Raw genomic sequence first — 19158 nt, 5'->3', positions numbered from 1 at the left:
CACTTTGGGTTCATATGAGATTTCTTGTAGAACAAACAGTTCTACAGAGATACATGGTTTACCAGTGATCAAGGTGTTCTGACTCTGACTTTATTCAGTTATTTTTAGTCCATTTTACCTTTATTTGAAAGTGCTGCTGAAGAGAGATGGTAATCTTTGGGAGGAGAGAGTGGGGGGTGATAAAGGGGCCTGGGCCTGATATGAAAAACATGGCTGCTGTGAAGAGGACCACTGCCTCTGTATATGTGCAGGCTCTCTAACTGCTGAGCTAAACCTGAACCTGTTTAATGGCATTTGTGAACAAAACTTTTACCTTTTTTTGAGAGAGCACAACCATAGGGAGCTTGATCTTGTTCAAAGTAAGATAACACAGTATGTTCTGTTATTAAACATGTGGTTGTATCAAGAAGCACAAACATTTATGAGTAAGGAAGTGTAGACAATGTTTTTGTGTAAGAAAACAAAAAGACCTCTATGATATATTATATCATTTATGTCATAGAAATTATGTCAAATCATTTTTTGGGCAGAGATGTTTGACAGTAGACACTAGACAGTGTCATTTGTTCTGTCTTTCAGTTCCGGATACAAACCCTAGTTGGCTGATGATTCCTAATTGGAAAATCAACCACTTTTACAGAAACCTGTTTACAGAAACCTTTTTGGTAGAAGTTAATAACTTTGAATGTGCATTTAGGTAAGAAACATCCAATAAGAGAGCTTTGAATACTGTTTGATTTGCAGCTTACAGCAGGCAAAGGAGGAAGACTCCCTGCTTTAGAAACAAAGCATCTTTTATTTTCTAGAGCTTGTACGTACACCATGTACTGACTCTTCTGCTTAAAAGAACAGAAGCCCAGGGTTAGGGGTGTCTGAAATAGAAACATTCAGGGAATTATATTGTATTGAGTTTATGTAATGTTACTGATTTTATTAAAGAATAATATAGATCATATTGTTACATTATTGTTATTTTTTTGCATTGAGCAAAGATTCTCAGGAAACATGTACTACATTGGAGTGATAGTACAGTAACTACCAATCCAGGGGTTTTAGTTTTATACATTATACATTCACATTTCTATAGCTCATGGTGGCTTAAAATTCAGTACACGTTCTCTGATATCTAGCTGATTGCTTCATGCTCTAACTACATTCATTCGGGAATATATGTATTTATTTGTGTGTTGTGCAGGACCTCAGCAGAAGGAGGTGGACTTGGGGTCTGTCGTTGAAGGGGGAGGCGGAAGAGGAGTTTGTGGTGGAGGCGTCCTGACGGCAATGTGTGGTCATCCTGGCCTGCAGCAACTCAACACAGAGGTAAGAAATGACACAAAAAGCACAGGAGGATGTTTTATATGATTGAATGTGACAAGTAACAGCTGACACCATTAAAACAGGATCTGGACCTGCTGCTCAGGAAGCTGGACCCAGACCTGGACGGCAGAGTCAGCATCAGAGACTTCCAGAAGGTTCTACGTGGCTCCGCACCCATCTCGTGCTCCACCCCTGTACGACCAGCTGACCTGCAGAGGGCACCACAACGGGTCAGACACTCTAGTTTAAGAACACCTTCTTTAAATTACAAACCTCAATATACAGTTTGTTGTTGATAGATTTTGATATAGGCATTACTATAATGTAACATGGAATCAAACTGGAAACATAGACCTTATTGGTTTTGCTGTCAAAGTTTTGATTTATTTTAAAGGTATCTTAACAAAAAACACTTATTACACATTCAGATCTAATATAGAAAAAATAAAAAATGTAGGTTTTTCTCTGAGGCTGCTGAGTGCAGCTCCTGAATGCATCATCAGTGCTTCAATCAGAAGGCTTTGCTGCAGCTGATAGCCATCAGTCCAATCAGGTAGGAGGAAGTCAGTCAGGTGCTGCAGGAGAACAGCTGTTCAGACAGACAGGCAGACAGCAAGAAGCATGCACTGCACGTCAAGTCTGATCTCAGGCTGTGGTTTGTTAACATGGGTGAGGACAGACAAGAGTGTCGCCTACACAAGGACCTCCTGCTACACCCAGGTGAAACTTCAACATTTCAGTATGTCCTGAAGAGTCTCAAGTATAGCTGATTGAAGTAAGGTTGAGTTTGGTAGGACAGATCTAACCTCAAATCCATGTAAAGACTGAAAATGTTGTAAACTGGTGAAAACCATAACATTTACTTACTATCACAAAATCCTGGTTTGTGTATCACAATTTTCAGCAGAGATTTTCATCTTTTAGTAATTACTTTCAGAACAGTGCTAATTTAAATCATTTTACACTACATACTAAAATAATTACCAGGAGGAAAATTATATTGGAATCAAACGTTTCAACAAAATAACATAAATAAATATATTAAACTTCAAACTTTCTCATATTCTATAATCTGTTAGATGTCACCAGCCTTAAAGGAAACAGGAGGACATATATTTAAACACTACATGAGATAAATTAACAAATGTGTGCACTTTATTTATTGATTTCATTCGGTATTTATTTAGTTTGGTCAGAAGCTGGCAGTATAGGCTGCAGTTTACACACTTACACTAATCAACTAGTAGAAACTGGTCAATTGGCAAAAACTGATCAGAAAAGGTCCTGGTTTGGAAACGTGCCTTGTTTGTTGCAACATGGATTCAGTCTCTGTCTGGTACACGCTCTACTACACTCTGAGCTCCCACGGCAACCCCAAAACAGCTTTTCTTATGTAATACTTAAAAATAGCTTAGAGTAAGATTAGGGAACCAAGACCAAGGGAACCAAGACCAAAAACTTGCAGCAGTGCTTCATTATATATTATGCATAAACCAGCTTTTATGCCACTTAGAGCACCACTTAAAGTAGTCTTTGACATTGTTAGAGGGGCCAGAAAATTTAAATGTCTTCCTTTTCTTCACCTTAAGAGGAATTTTAATGTTATTACTGTTTTTTTAAGTTAGATTGGCAAACATATTGTCTTTCTGTACAAGCAGTTTGGTCTTGCTTTCTAATTGTAACATTATAATCTTTTCACTAGAATGAGCTCTCCATGTTCTGGTTGGTGTTTCTGGGGTGTTGTTGCTCAGATCTGCATGTAATCTCTTCACTCTTTCATGCCTTGTGATGCAGGTTGACATGTTGACCCTGCTCTACGCCTTAGCTTGCAGGGTTTGAAAGTCGCCAAGATTATTAACTCAAGTTCTCTACTTAGCACAATTTAGTGTTTTCATTTTTTGCTACTTTTTACTTCTCCTCTGCTACATCTCCAGGGAAAACATTGTACACTATACTGCACTCCATTTATTGATAATATTAATAATTAATATATAACTTTGTAGACTCAGACTTATAGACATTACAACAGAATATAAAAAAAGGAACACAATTAATTGTTTAGGGGATAATCAGACCAGATTTTTCCTCATGGGAATGTATTACTGTGTAGTGGGAACCTCCACGGTCCACTACTCTCCATGTTCGGGTTTGTGTTTCTGGGATGTTAGTGCTCAGATCTGCATGTCTCTCAATGAAAGTAGGCTAATCCAGATTAAATGTTACCACATCACACCGCAACAACAGGCGTTTATTAGGACCCTGAGAAATCTGTTCATTACTGCTGTTTTAAAGCCCCTTTGTCTGTGAAACCTTCTAATGCTGATCACAACACAGATCTCAGCACTGCAACTCGTTCATCTGGTTTGAAACGAGAACAGGCACACTTTCACCTCACAGGGCTGATGTGCTCTGAAGTCTGAATCCAGTTTCTTGTCGTCCATGCAGTCTGAAGCTGTCTCAGAGGAGCACTGCGCTCGTTCCACAACTCCGTCCCTACTAACGGCCACTGTTGGTCACAGAGTCCTCAGCCGGCTGGATGACGGCTCAGGATGCAGCACCCCCGAGCGGGTGACGGCCCTCTGGACCGAGGAGGGCATCAGAAACAGCTGGGACATTCTGCAGGTCAGTATGGACAAGGAGGAGGAATATTGGCAACATGACTGAGAGGTTGGACGAAGGCGTGTATTATGGTGACGAGGTTTTAGTTTGTTGTTTTCTCTCAGCTTTTTATATTTATAAAACTGTTTTAAATAATCGACTTTAAGCAGTGGAGACCTTGAGCTATGCCATGGTGATGAATCTGTAAACTGAACAGGAAGATCAGTACTCCTGCATGATACAATGCAGGGTGAATCCAGAAACTCTTGTCTATAATTCGTCTCCTTTGAAAGAGTAGTTACTTAACAATTTGCTCTGTTTGTGTTGCGTAATGTTCTTTCAGTTTGGATTTCATAATTTTCTGATAAATCATTTATGCAGTCTGGGAACCATGGCTCAGTGTTTCCCCTACCATTATATTAGGGGGGCGGCCCGTCCCTGTCAGATGGGTCTGGTCCTCTCCTGCTCAGACAGATTCCAATCCATCTTGATTCAGTTAAAGTGAATACAACTATTTATCTTTATATTTTCATATTTATATCTCTTTCTCTCACTGTCTCTCTCACACACGCACGCACATGTGAGAGAATTGACAGACACGCACACACAAATGCACACACACATCTTCTACTTTGTAAGTAAAAAATCACGCAATGCAATTTTTACACTGTTGGAGTCTCAGATCAGTTAACAATTTTCATTAAAGTTTCACCAATTAGAGCTCAGTTCAGACTTCCTGTTGTCTCCCTGATAAACACAGAAAAGGAGCCAGTTCTGGAGCATATCAGAGTTCAGAGATTTTTGTAAGATAAACAAACAAGCCCGGTTAAATTACTCTCACTTTACCCTCCACTCTGCATGTTTCCTTGTTTTTTAAGTCCTCCCTCCTGGGAACTGCTTGATTTAAAGTTGAACTGCACTCAGTCTTTTAAGCTACAGCCAAACTAACCTCATCAGCCTGTGGTTTTCTGCTGTGAGGTCCAGGGTTTCCCTAAACCAGAGCAGCTCCACCTCATTCCTTTTTGTTTCTTCTGGAAGCCGAACAGAAGCTCAGGTTTCTCCATTTCCTGTCAGAGATTCAACACAACTGCCTAGTTTTAGAGCATTCACTCGTCAGGAGCAAGCAGGGGTTTTTGTACAGTGTATGGTGTCAGGGTATGAGGCGATTCTGGATCAGACAGACGGAGATGAAGTTAAAAAAAGTTGACATCTTGTTCTTCAGCACATTGTTCAACTATTGTAGTCCAAGCCAAAACTCGGAAATAGGAATTGATTTGTTTTGAGTCTTAAGTAATTATGATTATATGTCGAGATATCTTTAAGTTCTACAGATACAGACTCACTGCTAAATGACCGTCATCGTGAAGTCTCACTAGCAGATACATGACACTGCAACGTAATAGTAACACAACAGAAAAACCAACAGAATAAATGGAGGATAACAGAATACGATTCATGAAGATCAGATGTAATTCATAAACTGTGTTTTACATTTGCCACCAACAGATAGACTCTTTCAAATAGAAACAGGCTACATTAGTCAAATGTTTTGATCGGGAACAGCTCAATAAACACAATATTATAATAATAATAATATGATAAATAATTGCTTCCGAGAATTATTGAGATCCAATTTAAAGAGCAGCAGGACGGCAAATAAAAACTGGGCTGTTTTTTTACTTAAATATGATCACTTATAACCCAATAGTAATCAACAATAAAGTCATGTTTCAGTCAATTTGTTGTTCTCCCCTTGCAGACTCTGGACTTCCCTCTGGAGGAGCGTCTCAGTCTGGCAGACCTGACTCTGGCTCTGGACAATGAGCTGCTGGTCAGCGGGAACGGCATCCACCAGGCGGCGCTCATCTCCTACAAGAACGAGATCCAACACCTGCAGTAGGTTTTCCTGTTGTTAAAAACATTTTAACTTAACATCAGCGTGTTTTTACTTTCCTTGACTATTTCCATTTCCTTTTATTCATACTTTCCTCCACTTCTTCTCAGAGAGTAATATTGCATTTGCACTATTTACTCTTTTCTGACATCTCTTTTATTTCAGATAACAGTTTAGCATCCTTCCAGTCAAGTCATTATCATGTTTCTCCAGATGTGGTGATGGTGAATGTTTGTGTTCTACTGAAGTGTTGAGGGGAAATTCTCCACAATTGAAACTAAAAGAACTACAGTAACCCCTTTAAAGGGGGATACCATTTGCATTAAGCTTTGTATCATTAGAAACCTGGTAGTATTTTTGAATGGTCGTGCATCCCACCCTCATTTTCCCCTGAGATGGGAAATCTTTGTATTTTTAAGTCTGAAAGGGAGCTTCCAGTGACGCAAAATGACGTTTTTTGCATCATCGGAGGCTGTTGTTGTTAGCGGGGTGAAACTACAACACAAGTTCCTCATATTTTCGACCACTGAAGCTACAGACCAATCACAGATCAGTGGGTTGGAACTCACTCCCAGAATCGAAACTCAGTGTCCGCCATATCGCTTGGAAGCTATGCTAACAGGCTCTATGGAGAAACCTTATAATGGCAAAAAACTGGCCGGCGGTGAGGACGAGGAGCCATGTCAGTCCTTTAAGGTTAGCAGTTTGTGTACGTTGTAACACAAACTGAAAGTTACTCACGACTGCTGAGTAAGTTTTAATGTAGTTCAGATCAACCCTTAAGTAATCAGAATGGTTGAAACTAAGGGGATAATTTGCTCTGTTTGTACTCTGTGCTCACTCGTTTGTATCCCCTCAGGCTGCAGCAACCCAACTTTATAGGCAGCATGTTATTGACTTTGAATATCGACCATGGTATATTGATCTCACTGCAGTGTCAGTAAATAAAGCTGACTGATGGATTGATAGATTTTCATCACGTATGTTAAAAACTAACAAGTCTTAAAGGTATATTCTGAATATTTGATGCAGCTATTCTAGCAGTGTCTATCTGCTCTCAGTCTTTATGCTAAGCTAGGCTGAACATTGAGATGAAACTGTTTTTTCTGAAACCTTTTACTCTCCTAAAGACAGAGAAAAAGGGTACATTGGACTTAATGTTGGACTTGACCACTGATTCAAATTGTTTTTTGACACAAAGTAGTTTCCTGTCACATCCACTGACCATCAACACAACCCATTCAGACTCTACTGGGTCAGCTGCAGCCTAGAGGTCAAAGGTTGAGCCCACAAGTCAAATTAAGCAAATCAACTTTTCTCTGAGGGCCGAAATAGTTTTGAACAACAAAAAATGTTGGTTTGTGTTTCTTTACAGCAATAGCTGAGCTGCTGCTGTCAGGTCACCAGTATCAGAGTGGTTTCAAGTGTTTCAGTTAATACTAGGGAAGATTATTTAAGATTTATTTTAAACAATGTACACTGTCTGAAATGTATTCAACATACGTGGACAACAGAACAAACCTACTGTATGTGATTATTTGTTTTGTCAAGCTTTACCCAGCATTTATGTTGTGTCAAGATAATCAGAAAAATAACATTTTAAACTGAGAAAATTCATGTAGAAGGCTCCCTTGAAACAGGCTTCAGAGAACTGTGAGTAAGTCAGAGAAAATGTTGGTACAGACTTGAAGAGTTGGCAGACTTAACATAATATTATGCAGAAACATGGTGGGCCACAGTGAAGGTTGACCTGATGGTCAAAAACTTTTTATTAAGTACGGAGACTGCAGTCCTCCAAACAGGCAGCTCAAGTTCGGGTCAAACCTATGGCTCCTTTCCTGCATGTCATTCCCCACTCTCTCTCCCTGGTTTCCTACTCTGTCCCCTGTCCCAACTAAATATCGGCAAAAACTGAAACTAAGTCTTTTTTTTTGTTGTTGTATTAAGTCATGTATTGCATGTCATTTTTCAGCACATTTGTATCTGCAATAACTTAATAGGCTGTAATGGTTTGTCCCTGTCAAAATGGAGGGGCATATATTAGGTCTAGGTAATAATTATAATTAAACTCATTACCTTTGTAGCATCTATATTTCTTCAACTTTTGAATTGGGACCAACCTAGGAGCACATAAATTCAGAGTAATTCTGTGAGGGTACAGAGTTGTCACATAGTTTCAGCCTGGTCCTGTGTTGTATTCCATACCGCCAGAGCGCCCCCTGCTGGAAGGGGTGTGTACCTGCATTGAAATGAATGTTCAGACAGTCCAACATAAGACTTAAAATGATATATGTATTATGTCTTCAGAGGAGCCTTAGATTTGTAAGATGATGTTCCAAGACAAAATTTAGACCAGGTCTAATTTTCATAACATTAAAACAATTGTGCACATGAATTGCAGTCATTGAAACTTGAACTGACATCCCTGTGCAGAATGTAAAAAAAAGTATAGTAGCGTGTACCAAAAGCATGGTTATGTAGCTGGTTGTGTCAGAACTCAGAAGTCTCTGCCAACTCTTAAAGCTGTGAGAAGATTAAATCAAAATCTAATTGATTTTAAGTCTATAGCTGAACGCCCGGAAAGGAAGGCTTAAGGGATTAATCAATTTGTATTAATTCAGATTTTTCCACAACTGCACAGTAAATATTATGTCACTAAGTCATGTAAATTGTTGTATTAACATAAGTCTGATGATTAAACGATGAAAAACATTTTTCCCCCTATATTTGAGGTTGTTACCCAACGCAATATGGGCATAACTATGTGACATAATACTTAAACTACTGCTAATTATTTTTTGATACAGCAATATTGTATTGCTGTATTGTATTGAATTTTGTCCCACAATGACATTAATAAATTAATCTGATTTCAAAGTGCTGACATTTAAATCTAGAGTAAGTGGGAAGTTTAACTACCTCAGGGAAGTGAAAATGTTTTATGTCTCTTACCTGTATGTCTTTTATGAGTATTTGGCTGATTGTGTTCAAGGAAACAACTGTAACTTTTCATCTCCAGTGATTGAAGTTCTCTCCCCCCTGCAGTGAAGAGTACAAATATGTTTGGATAATAGAAAGAAACAACAGCTGACAGCTCTGGTGGCTGCAGCAACATGTGTGACATAAGAGAAATAAACTTTGCAGCTTGGCTACTGTGGACACATAATGAGCTCTTGAATTGCCCAGTGAACATGTGAGGAAGCATCATATTTTAATGAGCCTATATGTGCGTGTGTGTTTGTTTGTTCAGGATGGTGGCAGAGCAGGCATGCAAGGAGCGGGACAAAGTGAAGACAGACCTGGATCTGGCTGATCAGAGGAACCTGCAGCTTGTCAGAGAGGTGGACGACCGACATGCCAGCATGGAGACACTGAACCAAACCAGAATCAGGTCTGACTGAATTTTTGATTTTGAAGTCTTATTGCTTACTACAATAAAATACAATTAAAATAAGAATCTTCATCATCTTCTACACATTTCACTGTTAACATCTCTAAACTTTAGCTGCCAGAGCTAGAGTTAGCTTTCAAATTCCAGACACTTAAAAAACAAAATGAAAAATAAAAACAAGAAATACATCACATCTGTCTTGTGTAAAGATCTTAGACAATGATCTGTTGCTCTTTGATTGGTAGGGACCTGGAGCAGGAATATCGTGATAGACTTGCGGCTCTTCGTACTCAGTCGGAGCAGGAGAACGAGGCTCTGCTGCAGCAGGTGGAGAGAGAGCGCAGCACACTGCAGGTTGAGCTGCAGCTCATCAAAGCACAGGAAGCCGAGCTGCAGGAAGAGCTCTGTAGCGCCACACAGGTGAGTTCATATCACCTGCACTGAAGGGCTTCAATGCTGACTTCTATTTATACAAATATAATATTACAGTATTGAAATGCCTTTTTGTTTATCCAGGAGAACTGTCGTCTGGAGGAGGAGCTGAGTGCTGTGAAGCTGAAGCTGACTGATACAGAAAGCTCAGTCAACAGACTGCAGAGAGACCTGGACCAGCTGCTTCATGACAAGGTCGCGAAGCACAACATAACAGTTGTCAGCTTCCAAACGTGTTTGACATTAGCCATGAAAACTGTAATAATAAGCTGCAAATGTATAGAGTAACTATAAATTTGCTTAGCAAAGGAGATCTTTTGCCTCTAGTGTCAAAATTAGGGGAAAACTTAAATGGTTTTGTGCAACTGACCCCTGATATTTCCCTTAAAGAGGTGGACAAGACCAGAAGAGTACTCAGAGAAAGTACATTTTGGACAAAGATTCATGAGTTTGACACAAAAAACCTTTTCACAAGATCATGTTGCTTTTTAGACACCTTTTTAAAATCATGTTAGACACATCCACTTACAAGGATAAGACCTTGGTTGGCTTTTCAGCTTTTTCTGCTGCCTTAAATTGTGCAAAGATATAATAAATAATACTTATTTAACTGGGATGTAAATAAGTATTAACAAAGGTAAAAACAGTTGTATCACAATACAAAACTATGGATCTACAAACCTGTTAATGTGTGCCAGTGTTTTGGCAGAGCCACACACTCAACAAATTGAATGCTTAACATAATTCTGTAATTACTCTAATTCTGACTCAAAACTGCATTTCCTAACCCTAAAACCGAACCAAGACAAAATGGCCCATTTTACTACAACTGTCCTACTTGTCAGAGTGTAACATCATGTCAGAGTGTCAGAGGTAACATTATTTCAGAGTGTAACATCAGTGCTCATAAAGCTACAGGAAGAATAAAAATGACTGATCTCCAACACTAACCTAAAACGTATTTCTTCTTAACACTATTTACAAAACCTTAATCTTAAACTTGAGCAGGAAAAAAAAGTATAACTTTCCAGAACTGTCTCAATTATAACAGCGAAACACAAGTCCTTACAAAAATACAAGCACAAAAACACACACACACACACACACACACTGAGTGGTGTAAGGTAACTTGTAGCTGGTGAATAATTGATCAATGTTTCCTCTGTGACTTCAGTTCATTCCTCTTCTTCTTTTCTGCTTATAATGGCGCTGACTCCTGATCCATTGATTTGACTGTTACCATCATTTTCTTTTTTTTTGATTGACAGTTTGGCAGCTTGGACCCTTCAGGTGCTGGTCTGAGTAATGAGGAGCGATTCTCCGAGATCGTCAAAGAGTACGAGCTGCGGTGCAGGGTGAGAGTCTGTAGTTGTGTTTGTGCGTCTTTTTTCATTTGGACTTTTCTGTTTGTTATTATTAATTCATAATGTTAAAAGTAGAGTTTAATTTACTCATCTGTGTGGAGCATTCTTCCCCATGTTCATTTCAGAACTAGTTGTTGCTTGATTTTAGAAAATTTAAAGAAAGAAATGTGAAATACCTAAACTTAATAAAATAAATACAAAATTTAAGTTTGTCCCAATAAGTTGAAATATTGTCAAGAAAAAGTTGATTAGGGAGTTTTAATGTCTTTTTTTGTCTGTGCACTTGAATGCCTCGTGTGGGTTCAGCAGAATATCAAGGTGAGAACAGCTGGAAACAAGTATCAGCCCGCTGATACCTGTTACTATGATGCTGCTGAGTGTGAGCTGATGCTTCTGAAGTTTGTTCTATCTGAGATTAACTCAAACAATATTCTTTATAATAATAATAATGATAATACATTTTATTTATAAGTGCTTTTCAAAAACTCAAAGACACTGTACAATTGTTAAAAAACAGAAAGAACAACACAGTAAGGACAGACTATCAGACATTGCAACATTACACACAAATCATAAAGATAACAACAGTAAAGGTAAAACTAGAGAAAACAGAAAATACATCACAATCATACATTAAAAGCTTGTTTAAAGAGGTGAGTTTTGATTAGTGATTTGAAAGTAGGAGGGTCAGTGCAGTGTTGAATGTGTGTAGTGAGTGAGTTCCAGAGGGAGGGGGCAGCTATGGAGAAGGCTCTGTCCCCCCAGGTTCGGTGCTTGGTTCTAAGAGGGGGAGAAAGGAGGTTGGCTTTTGAAGAATGGAGGCTGCATGCAGGAGTGTGAGGGACAGGGAGCCAGTGGAGATTTTGCAGGGCAGGGGTGATGTGTATGGGTGAGAAGGTGTGCAGCAGAGTTTAGGATGTATTTAAGTTTATTAAGGACTTTGGATGATGTGCCGAAAAGGATGGTATTGCAATAGTTGATTCTGAATGTGATGAATGCATGGATTAGGGTTTCAGCAGCAGAAAATGAGAGTAGCGGACGGAGGCTGGCTATGTCTTTGAGGTAAAAGAAGGCGATTCTTGTGAGCTGGGTGACGTGGTGATCAGGGGAGGGGGAGAGAGTGGAGTTATCTATTGTGAAGGAGAAGTTGTGAATGGAATTGGTGAGGGATTTGGGGCCGATGATTATTATGTCCGATTTTGTATAGTTGAGAGAGAGGAAATTGGTGTGCATCCATGTTTTTATTTCATTGAGGCAGTTTGTCAGGGTAGAGCGGGTTTCAGTGGTGATTTAATTGGTGGAGATGTAAAGCTGGATGTCATCTGCATCACAGTGGAAATGGAGACCATGCTGGCGGATAATGTTACCAAGGGGGAGCAAGCATATGATGAACAGGAGGGGACCAAGCACCGAACCCTGGGGGATGCCTTGGGACAAAGGAGCTATGGAGGAGGAGCAGTTATTGATGTTGATAAATTGTTGTCTGTCGGTGAGGTAGGATTTTAACCAGGAAAGAGCAGTACTAGTGATGTTGAGAGTGTTCTGAGCGGGATAAAAGAATACTGTGGCTGATGGTGTCAAAGGCTGCAGTGAGATCAAGGAGGATGAGGATGTTGAGGACGCCAGAGTCTGAGGAGAGGAGGAGGTTGTTGGTGACTTTGAGGAGAGCTGTTTCTGTGCTGTGCTGGGAATGGAAGCTGGACTGGAATGGTTCAAACAGGTTATTGGAGGAGAGGTGGGATTTGATCTGGGAGGCGACAGCACGTTCCAGTATTTTTGAAAGAAAGGGGAGGTTGGAGATGGGGTGGAAGTTGCACATGCTGTCTGTATTGAGTCCAGGTTTCTTGAGGATGGGGGTGATGGCTGCCAGTTTGAGAGTTTTGGGTACTGAACCAGAGCAGAGGGAGGAGTTGATGATTGAGGTTATGAGTGGCACGATGGCTGGGAGACGGTTTTTGACGAGACTGGATGGGATGGCGTCGAGAATATTGGAGGAGAACTTCATGCTAGAGGTGATGATGGAAAGCCCATTTGGGGACACGGGAGAACTGAGACAGAGGTTGGGTGATGAGGCGAGGGGATGTGGGTAGGGATGAAGAGGGGACAGTGAGAGTGCTGAAGCTGCTGTAAATGGTGTCAATTTTGGATTGAAAGAATGAAAGAAAATCATTACATTTATCAACTGTGAAGGAGGAAGAGATGTTGTCACTGGGTTTGAGGAGTTTATCTATTGTAGAGAAGGGAGCTTTTATGCAACTTCGAAAGAAATTCAAGATGTCTGCACTTATGAATTTAATCTATAAATTGTTCATTCTGACGACCGAGTTATCTTGTTTTTCTTGCAGTTAATGAAATTCAAGCTGCTGCTCTTAAGAAAAAAACAGTAAAAAAAAAAAAAAACATACACTGAAAAAAACGTGCATTGAAAGAATAAATAGTTGAGCTACCGATGATTGCTGTGTTCAGGAGCTGCGGGACAGAAATGATGAGCTGAGCTCAGAGTTGGAGCTGCTGAAGAGTCAGAAGAGTGTTAGGAAGTCCAGACGATCTGCAGGAGATGACAATTCTGCTCTGAGCTGGAGCGAACAACACCACACCGACAGCGCTGAATCCGACTCTGGTAACAACACACACACACACACACACTTTATGATGAAGACTGCTGAAGAACATCATTTAAATCCAAAACATCTATGGTTGACATATTACTCAATGTACTTATGAAGTAACATTGTTCTCACAGAAGGTGGTGCCATTTTATTTCGCTTTTTAGATCTAGGTTTCAAAGACTGTCAATCAATCATTAAATTTTTATATGTATAGCGTCAACTCATAACATGTCCTCGAAACAGAGAATAGAGATTAGTTGTGATAAACTAGACTGAGATTAAAAGTCTGTTCAAACAAGAGGTGAAGATGTTCAATGAAAGACTGATATATAAATTAAAGATTTAGCTGAGGATTGTTAGGCCTGTAAACTATGTAAAGGGGGAAACAAATCTCCAAAGCACGTCCAAAACCAAAGATATTCAGTTTACTGTGATTTTAAATTGAGAAAAACATCAAATCCTCAAATTGTAGATCTGCCACCAGGGAATCGAAACATTTTTTTTGTGTGCGTGTAAAATTACATTGAATTACTAATGAACGAAGTTATGAGCCAGTAATCAAATAAAGAATGAAGCCACTTTTGTTTCAGATCTTACATGTTACTGTAACTCTTCAAATAAACAGAGCAAATTAAAAGAGATGGGGCCTGGATGTGTTCTCAGGAATTCAGCTGAACAGGTTTGATCTGTTCAGGTAGACACACCTAGGGACACACACATACACACTCTTCTTCAGGAGATAGATCAGTCTCTTCTGTGTCTGTTTAAGTTCCATCATGTCTCACAGTAAGTCTCTGTTTTTAGTTTTCTATCTGAACATGTCAAATTGTCAAAGTACTTAATTCCTGTTGTTGCACTTTTTATGGTTTTGAATTATGCGTATTACAGTGTACATTACTTTGTTTGCTTTTATTTATTTATTTTTTTTTTTTAGACGAGTCGGATATGAAGCGCAGTTCTTCTCCTCTGGTCAGGAAGAAACTGCAGCCAGCAGATAAAACAGGTGAGGATCACAACCTATGCATACATGTCTGTTTACAATGATTGTAGTTAATCACCTGGCTGTGTGGGACGTGGCAGCATGGCTGATTATCATAGGCTGAGTCACCGGTCTCTCCATTTAAAAAAAAAAAAATTATATATATCGCCTTTATAGAAAAAGATTTTCGTTTGTGGTTGCAAATGTTTTCATATAAAGTACTTTGAGTGGTTTCGGCCAATCAGAACATCTGTAGTTTTAAACTATAAAGTGGAGTGCCAGCAAGAAAGAAGTAGGATGGCACTGGATAAGGCTCGGGTTCTTAGTGAAATGGATTCTATTTGGATAAAGGAAGACAAAGAATAATGGCTTTTGTTGATGTTCACGTAAATTATCTTTTTTTTTTTTTAAATTGTATTATTTTTTGGGGGGCTTTTTAACCTTTATTGATAACAGTGGTAACAGCGTGAGTGAGAGTGGGAACCCGATGCATTGAGCACTGTAGTCTAATTATTTTGTGTCACTGCTTGGTGCTTGTCATTGACTTTTCTGTCTGGACTTGTTAAGTTAAAACTTAAGACAAGAAAAAAGTTGTTCAAAGGTCAACTGCAACTGAGTTGATATGTCCAGTCAGTTTAATGTAGACCAGACCTTAAGAACTATTTAGATAATTAATCTAAAGGACTAAATTAGTCCTTTATTTGACTGTTGGCCAGTGTTGACAGTTTCAAGCCCACAGCAGGGAGTCTGTATATTTTCTTGTTAAATCTATTACCTTACTTGATTAACTCAGGATATGATTAATGTGAACTAAATGTATGTTATGAAGTAAATTACATTTACTAAGGATTTTTATTTTTGTTGTGTTGTTGCAAAAGTCAGAATAGTCTTCATTCTTCAAAGAACCTAACTTTTATAAAACACTGGAATGAAATACTCTTTCATAGCTGTTCCAAAAAAAAAAAAAAAAAATGTCAGTGCCATGCATCCCATCACATCACTTTGGTCATCCAGCTGTCTCTCTCTCTCTATTTCAGCTCTGGGCTCTCTGGATAACATCTCCGGGCTTGCTGTCAGCATCCAGACTGAACTGGCTTTAGAGCAGCTGAAGCAAAAACACAACCAGGAGCTACAGCAGCTGCACATCAAGCTGGAGACACAGGTAACGCACATCACGCATGTTTAAGGTTTTATAAAGATGTTTGACATGAATGACAATGCAAACCTTCCTCCTCTTCCTCCCCCTCATCCAGGTAAACTACTATGAGCGCAGTCTGGAGGTGATGAGACAGAGCATGGAGGTCGAACGTAAAGACATCTCTCAGGCCTTCAAGGTTTCTTTCCTTGTTACTATTTTGAGTAATCGGCAGTAATTGATAGATGCATTGATATACTTATTACAATGTATTATAAGAAAGAAGAGAACAAAGACAATAATAGATCACAGGTGTTTTAGTTTTCTTCTTGAGCTAATCTAGTGTTCAGATGTTACTTTTAACTTAGTCTTCTGACACTTAAAGATGTAAATGGAAAATAATCAGATAACACTGGCTGTAAACAACACCTGATAAATGTGTTGTGTCATCATGAGTTCAATTGGTCATATTTGAACATGTCTGTTAGATGGAGATCAGTGAAGTGGAGGAGCAGAAAGCTCAAGCGGAGCTGCAGGTGAAGCAGCTGAGGGAGACTCTAGATAAACTGCAGACTCAGATTCAACATGGAGGAGGAGGAGGAGGGTGGAGCAACGAGCAGGAGCGCAGGTAAATGAGAGTTTTCAGCTTTGAGTAGACATTTGACTTACCAAACACATTTGTAACTTATGTTATTTAGTTTGGGAAAATTATGAAGCATATCTTACCTCGTATATTTACCCTCTCACTTCAGCCCCAGGGGTTTCTCTCTCAGACTAGATGGACCATCTTGTTTTTTGTGTTCTGGAGCTTTTTGGAAATTTGCAGACGCCATAAACACTCAAAAAATCTCTCCACTGCTTTTGTTACTTGGTCTAACAACAAAGTTTATTCATTCTTGTTTATGTGGATTTGACTGTTTAATGCAAGGAAAAGATTTCCTGTAAATGCCACTGTTGTGGCGTTTTATTGTCCATTCTGCTGAATAAGTTTCTTGTATTGTTTCTGACCATGTTCGTGCCGTTTTATTTTCCCAGGATGCATCGGGAGCGCGCTGAGCTGGAGCAGAACTTTGCAAAAGAGATTGGTAACCTTGTTCAGAGACTGAGTGCTGAAAAGGACCAGCTGGAGGCTGAGCTGAAGCTGAAGATGGACCAGGAAGTGATGCTGGTCAGGTGGGTGGTGACCTCACAGTCTGCTCTGTTTATTAAGTGAATGCTTACAATAGAGAGATTGTACTGTACCTACATAACATCAGCAGTATCACAGCTACTGTGTTCCTCACTGCCTTAAATAGACATTTATTTAAGGCTGAAGAGTTGAAGTCATGTTGGTATCTCTGATAATGCAGACAAAACAAATGAACAATGAAGAAGTCATCACAGAACAAGTTGGCCAGGCAGAAGAGAGCTTAATTTATTAAATTATTCATCTTAGCTTTTCTAGTATTTTAAACAAGAATAAAAATGTTGTTTAGTTACCTTTTTTTGAGAAATTTAAACAGCAGGTAAACAATTACCTGGATACTGCCTTCATCTATTCACTGTGTAACAAGCTCCATCTGTCGTGTACAATGACCACTGTAAGCAGGGAGGAAGCAGAGCAGCAGCTTTCTCAGATGAAGCTGCAGCACACAGAGGGTCAGTGCTGCCTCATTCACCAGCTCCACCAGGAGCGCCAGCAACTGCAAGAGCAGAAAGGATTCTGGGAAAATAGACTTGCCGAATCCGAGCAGGAGAGGCAGCGGTGTCAAGAGAGAGCTGGGGAAGAGCAGGCCAGGATCTACAGTCAGTTCTCCTCTGAAAAGAAAAGGATGGAAGAACAGCATGAGGAGAAGGTCCATCAGCTCCAGAGCTCCTGTCTGCAGATGAGCCAATTAGAGGCCAGTTTAGAGGAGTTTAGAGAGCGTTGTGGTCAGCTGGAGGAGGATCTTGCAGCTTCTTGTGGCCGTTGTTCTGAGCTGGAAGCTAGACTGGAGGAGGCCTGTACTCAGCTGGCAGAGAGCATCACCTTCCTAGAGTCTCATGAGGTTCTAAAGAAACGCTTTGCTTCAGAGAAGAGCTTTCTGGAAGAGGAGCTGCAGCTTGTGAAGAGCAGGGAGGAGCAGCTTTTACTTCAGGTCACACAGCAAAAAGAGGAGCTAGGAAACCTCAAGGCTGTGTCGTACAGCATCCAGCAGGATCGAGAGCTGGTGGCTGATAATTGCAGCCGCCTCTCCAACGCTTTCAACCAACAGCAGGCCCAGCTCAGAGCCAAAGAGCAGACTGTTAATGCCCTGAGGTCGGAGCTGGAGAATCTACAGGAGGCCATGAGGAACAAAGTTGAGTGTCTGTCAAGACTGACTGCTGAGCTGGACTCGCTGAAGACTGACAGGGCCAGGCTGATCCAAGACTTGAAGGACCAGGCCATGGCTGTGGACAACCTGCAGCTGGAGCTGGATGGTGTCTCTGAGGAGTTGGACAGGAAGAAGAGTAGTGAGGAGGCTCTGCAGGAGGCTCTGAAGGTGGAGCAGACCCGGACCTTGCAGATCCGATCCAGTCTGGATGAGGAGAGGGAAGAAGTCTGTCGTCTGAGCCAGGAGAATGTAGGCTACACCCGGCTGGCTGACCAACTCTCCACACAGATTGTAGAAATGGAGGAGGAGATCTCCATGCTCCGAGACCATCTCAGAGAGCTCAGCTCCCAGCTCAACGAGACCGCAGATCTGGTCCTGGACCTCAAGAGGCAACTTAACTCCAAAACCAGAGTGATGAATCAGCTCCAGGCTGAGGCAGCGAATGGTACTGAACTCTTACAGATAGCCAAGGCCTCCTCTGAGAAGGATCACAGCAACATTCAGCAACTGACCAATCAGCTGAAGGTGAAGGATGAAGAGCTCAACCAGGTCAGACTACAAGTTCTTCGGCTTCAGGAGGTCCTGCAGGACTACCAGAACCAGCTGAGGGAGGCAGTGGAGGACTTTGAACAGGAGAAGAGCAGGCTAAAACAGCAGCTGATGGAGCTGGAAAGACTGGTCCTGGCCCTGGAGGAAGTGATGGACCCGGGCAGTCCACACAGGTTTGTGGAGCATGCGACAGACTTCAGAGATCCAGATCCTGATCCAAATGATGACTAACCTCCATCTGCCGCCGTGCTTTAAACTCTCAATATCTGAATGACTAATTGACATTTTCAACAGGTAGAAACTCTTACAGAGTGAATGGCTGCTCAGTTTATATTCCACTGTGCACTGCAGCCGACGCCCTGTTTGCAACGCTTTAACACTTCACCTCATCGCTAACCGAATGATAAATGCATGACGGACTGTTCATCCATAACACTGTTTCTATGACATCCCGTCTGTCCTTTTTTGTTTTCTTTTGAAACTCAATGTTTTTCTTGTGGTATAAATAATATTTGACAAGATGAAGATTCAATTTTTAATTAAAAGAAATCCCAAAC

The 19158-nt window shown here is 40.4% G+C and overlaps 1 protein-coding gene across 4 annotated transcripts in view; it reads left to right on the top strand.

Moving 5' to 3' along the window:
- The window catches only part of ninl (ninein-like), a 35543-nt gene that overhangs the window by 10114 nt on the left and 6271 nt on the right, over positions 1 to 19158 (top strand). For 2 of the 4 annotated variants that reach the window (XM_029275586.2, XM_029275587.2), the window contains exons 6-20: positions 1196 to 1320; positions 1401 to 1547; positions 3763 to 3939; positions 5675 to 5811; positions 9060 to 9200; positions 9446 to 9620; positions 9717 to 9827; positions 10901 to 10987; positions 13463 to 13616; positions 14540 to 14608; positions 15622 to 15746; positions 15838 to 15918; positions 16208 to 16347; positions 16755 to 16892; positions 17308 to 18774. In XM_029275586.2, the coding sequence (XP_029131419.1) occupies positions 1196 to 1320; positions 1401 to 1547; positions 3763 to 3939; positions 5675 to 5811; positions 9060 to 9200; positions 9446 to 9620; positions 9717 to 9827; positions 10901 to 10987; positions 13463 to 13616; positions 14540 to 14608; positions 15622 to 15746; positions 15838 to 15918; positions 16208 to 16347; positions 16755 to 16892; positions 17308 to 18774 (3274 nt within the window). Of the gene's footprint in view, positions 1 to 1195; positions 1321 to 1400; positions 1548 to 3762; positions 3940 to 5674; positions 5812 to 9059; positions 9201 to 9445; positions 9621 to 9716; positions 9828 to 10900; positions 10988 to 13462; positions 13617 to 14321; positions 14392 to 14539; positions 14609 to 15621; positions 15747 to 15837; positions 15919 to 16207; positions 16348 to 16754; positions 16893 to 17307; positions 18775 to 19158 lie in introns of those variants that run through there. The other 2 variants (XM_029275589.2, XM_065959162.1) reach the window with 2 other exon arrangements.

The sequence above is a fragment of the Labrus bergylta genome, chromosome 10 (assembly GCF_963930695.1).
Source record: "Labrus bergylta chromosome 10, fLabBer1.1, whole genome shotgun sequence".
NCBI classification, from domain to species: Eukaryota; Metazoa; Chordata; class Actinopteri; order Labriformes; family Labridae; genus Labrus; species Labrus bergylta.
This window is presented reverse-complemented; position numbering and strand designations above follow the sequence as displayed.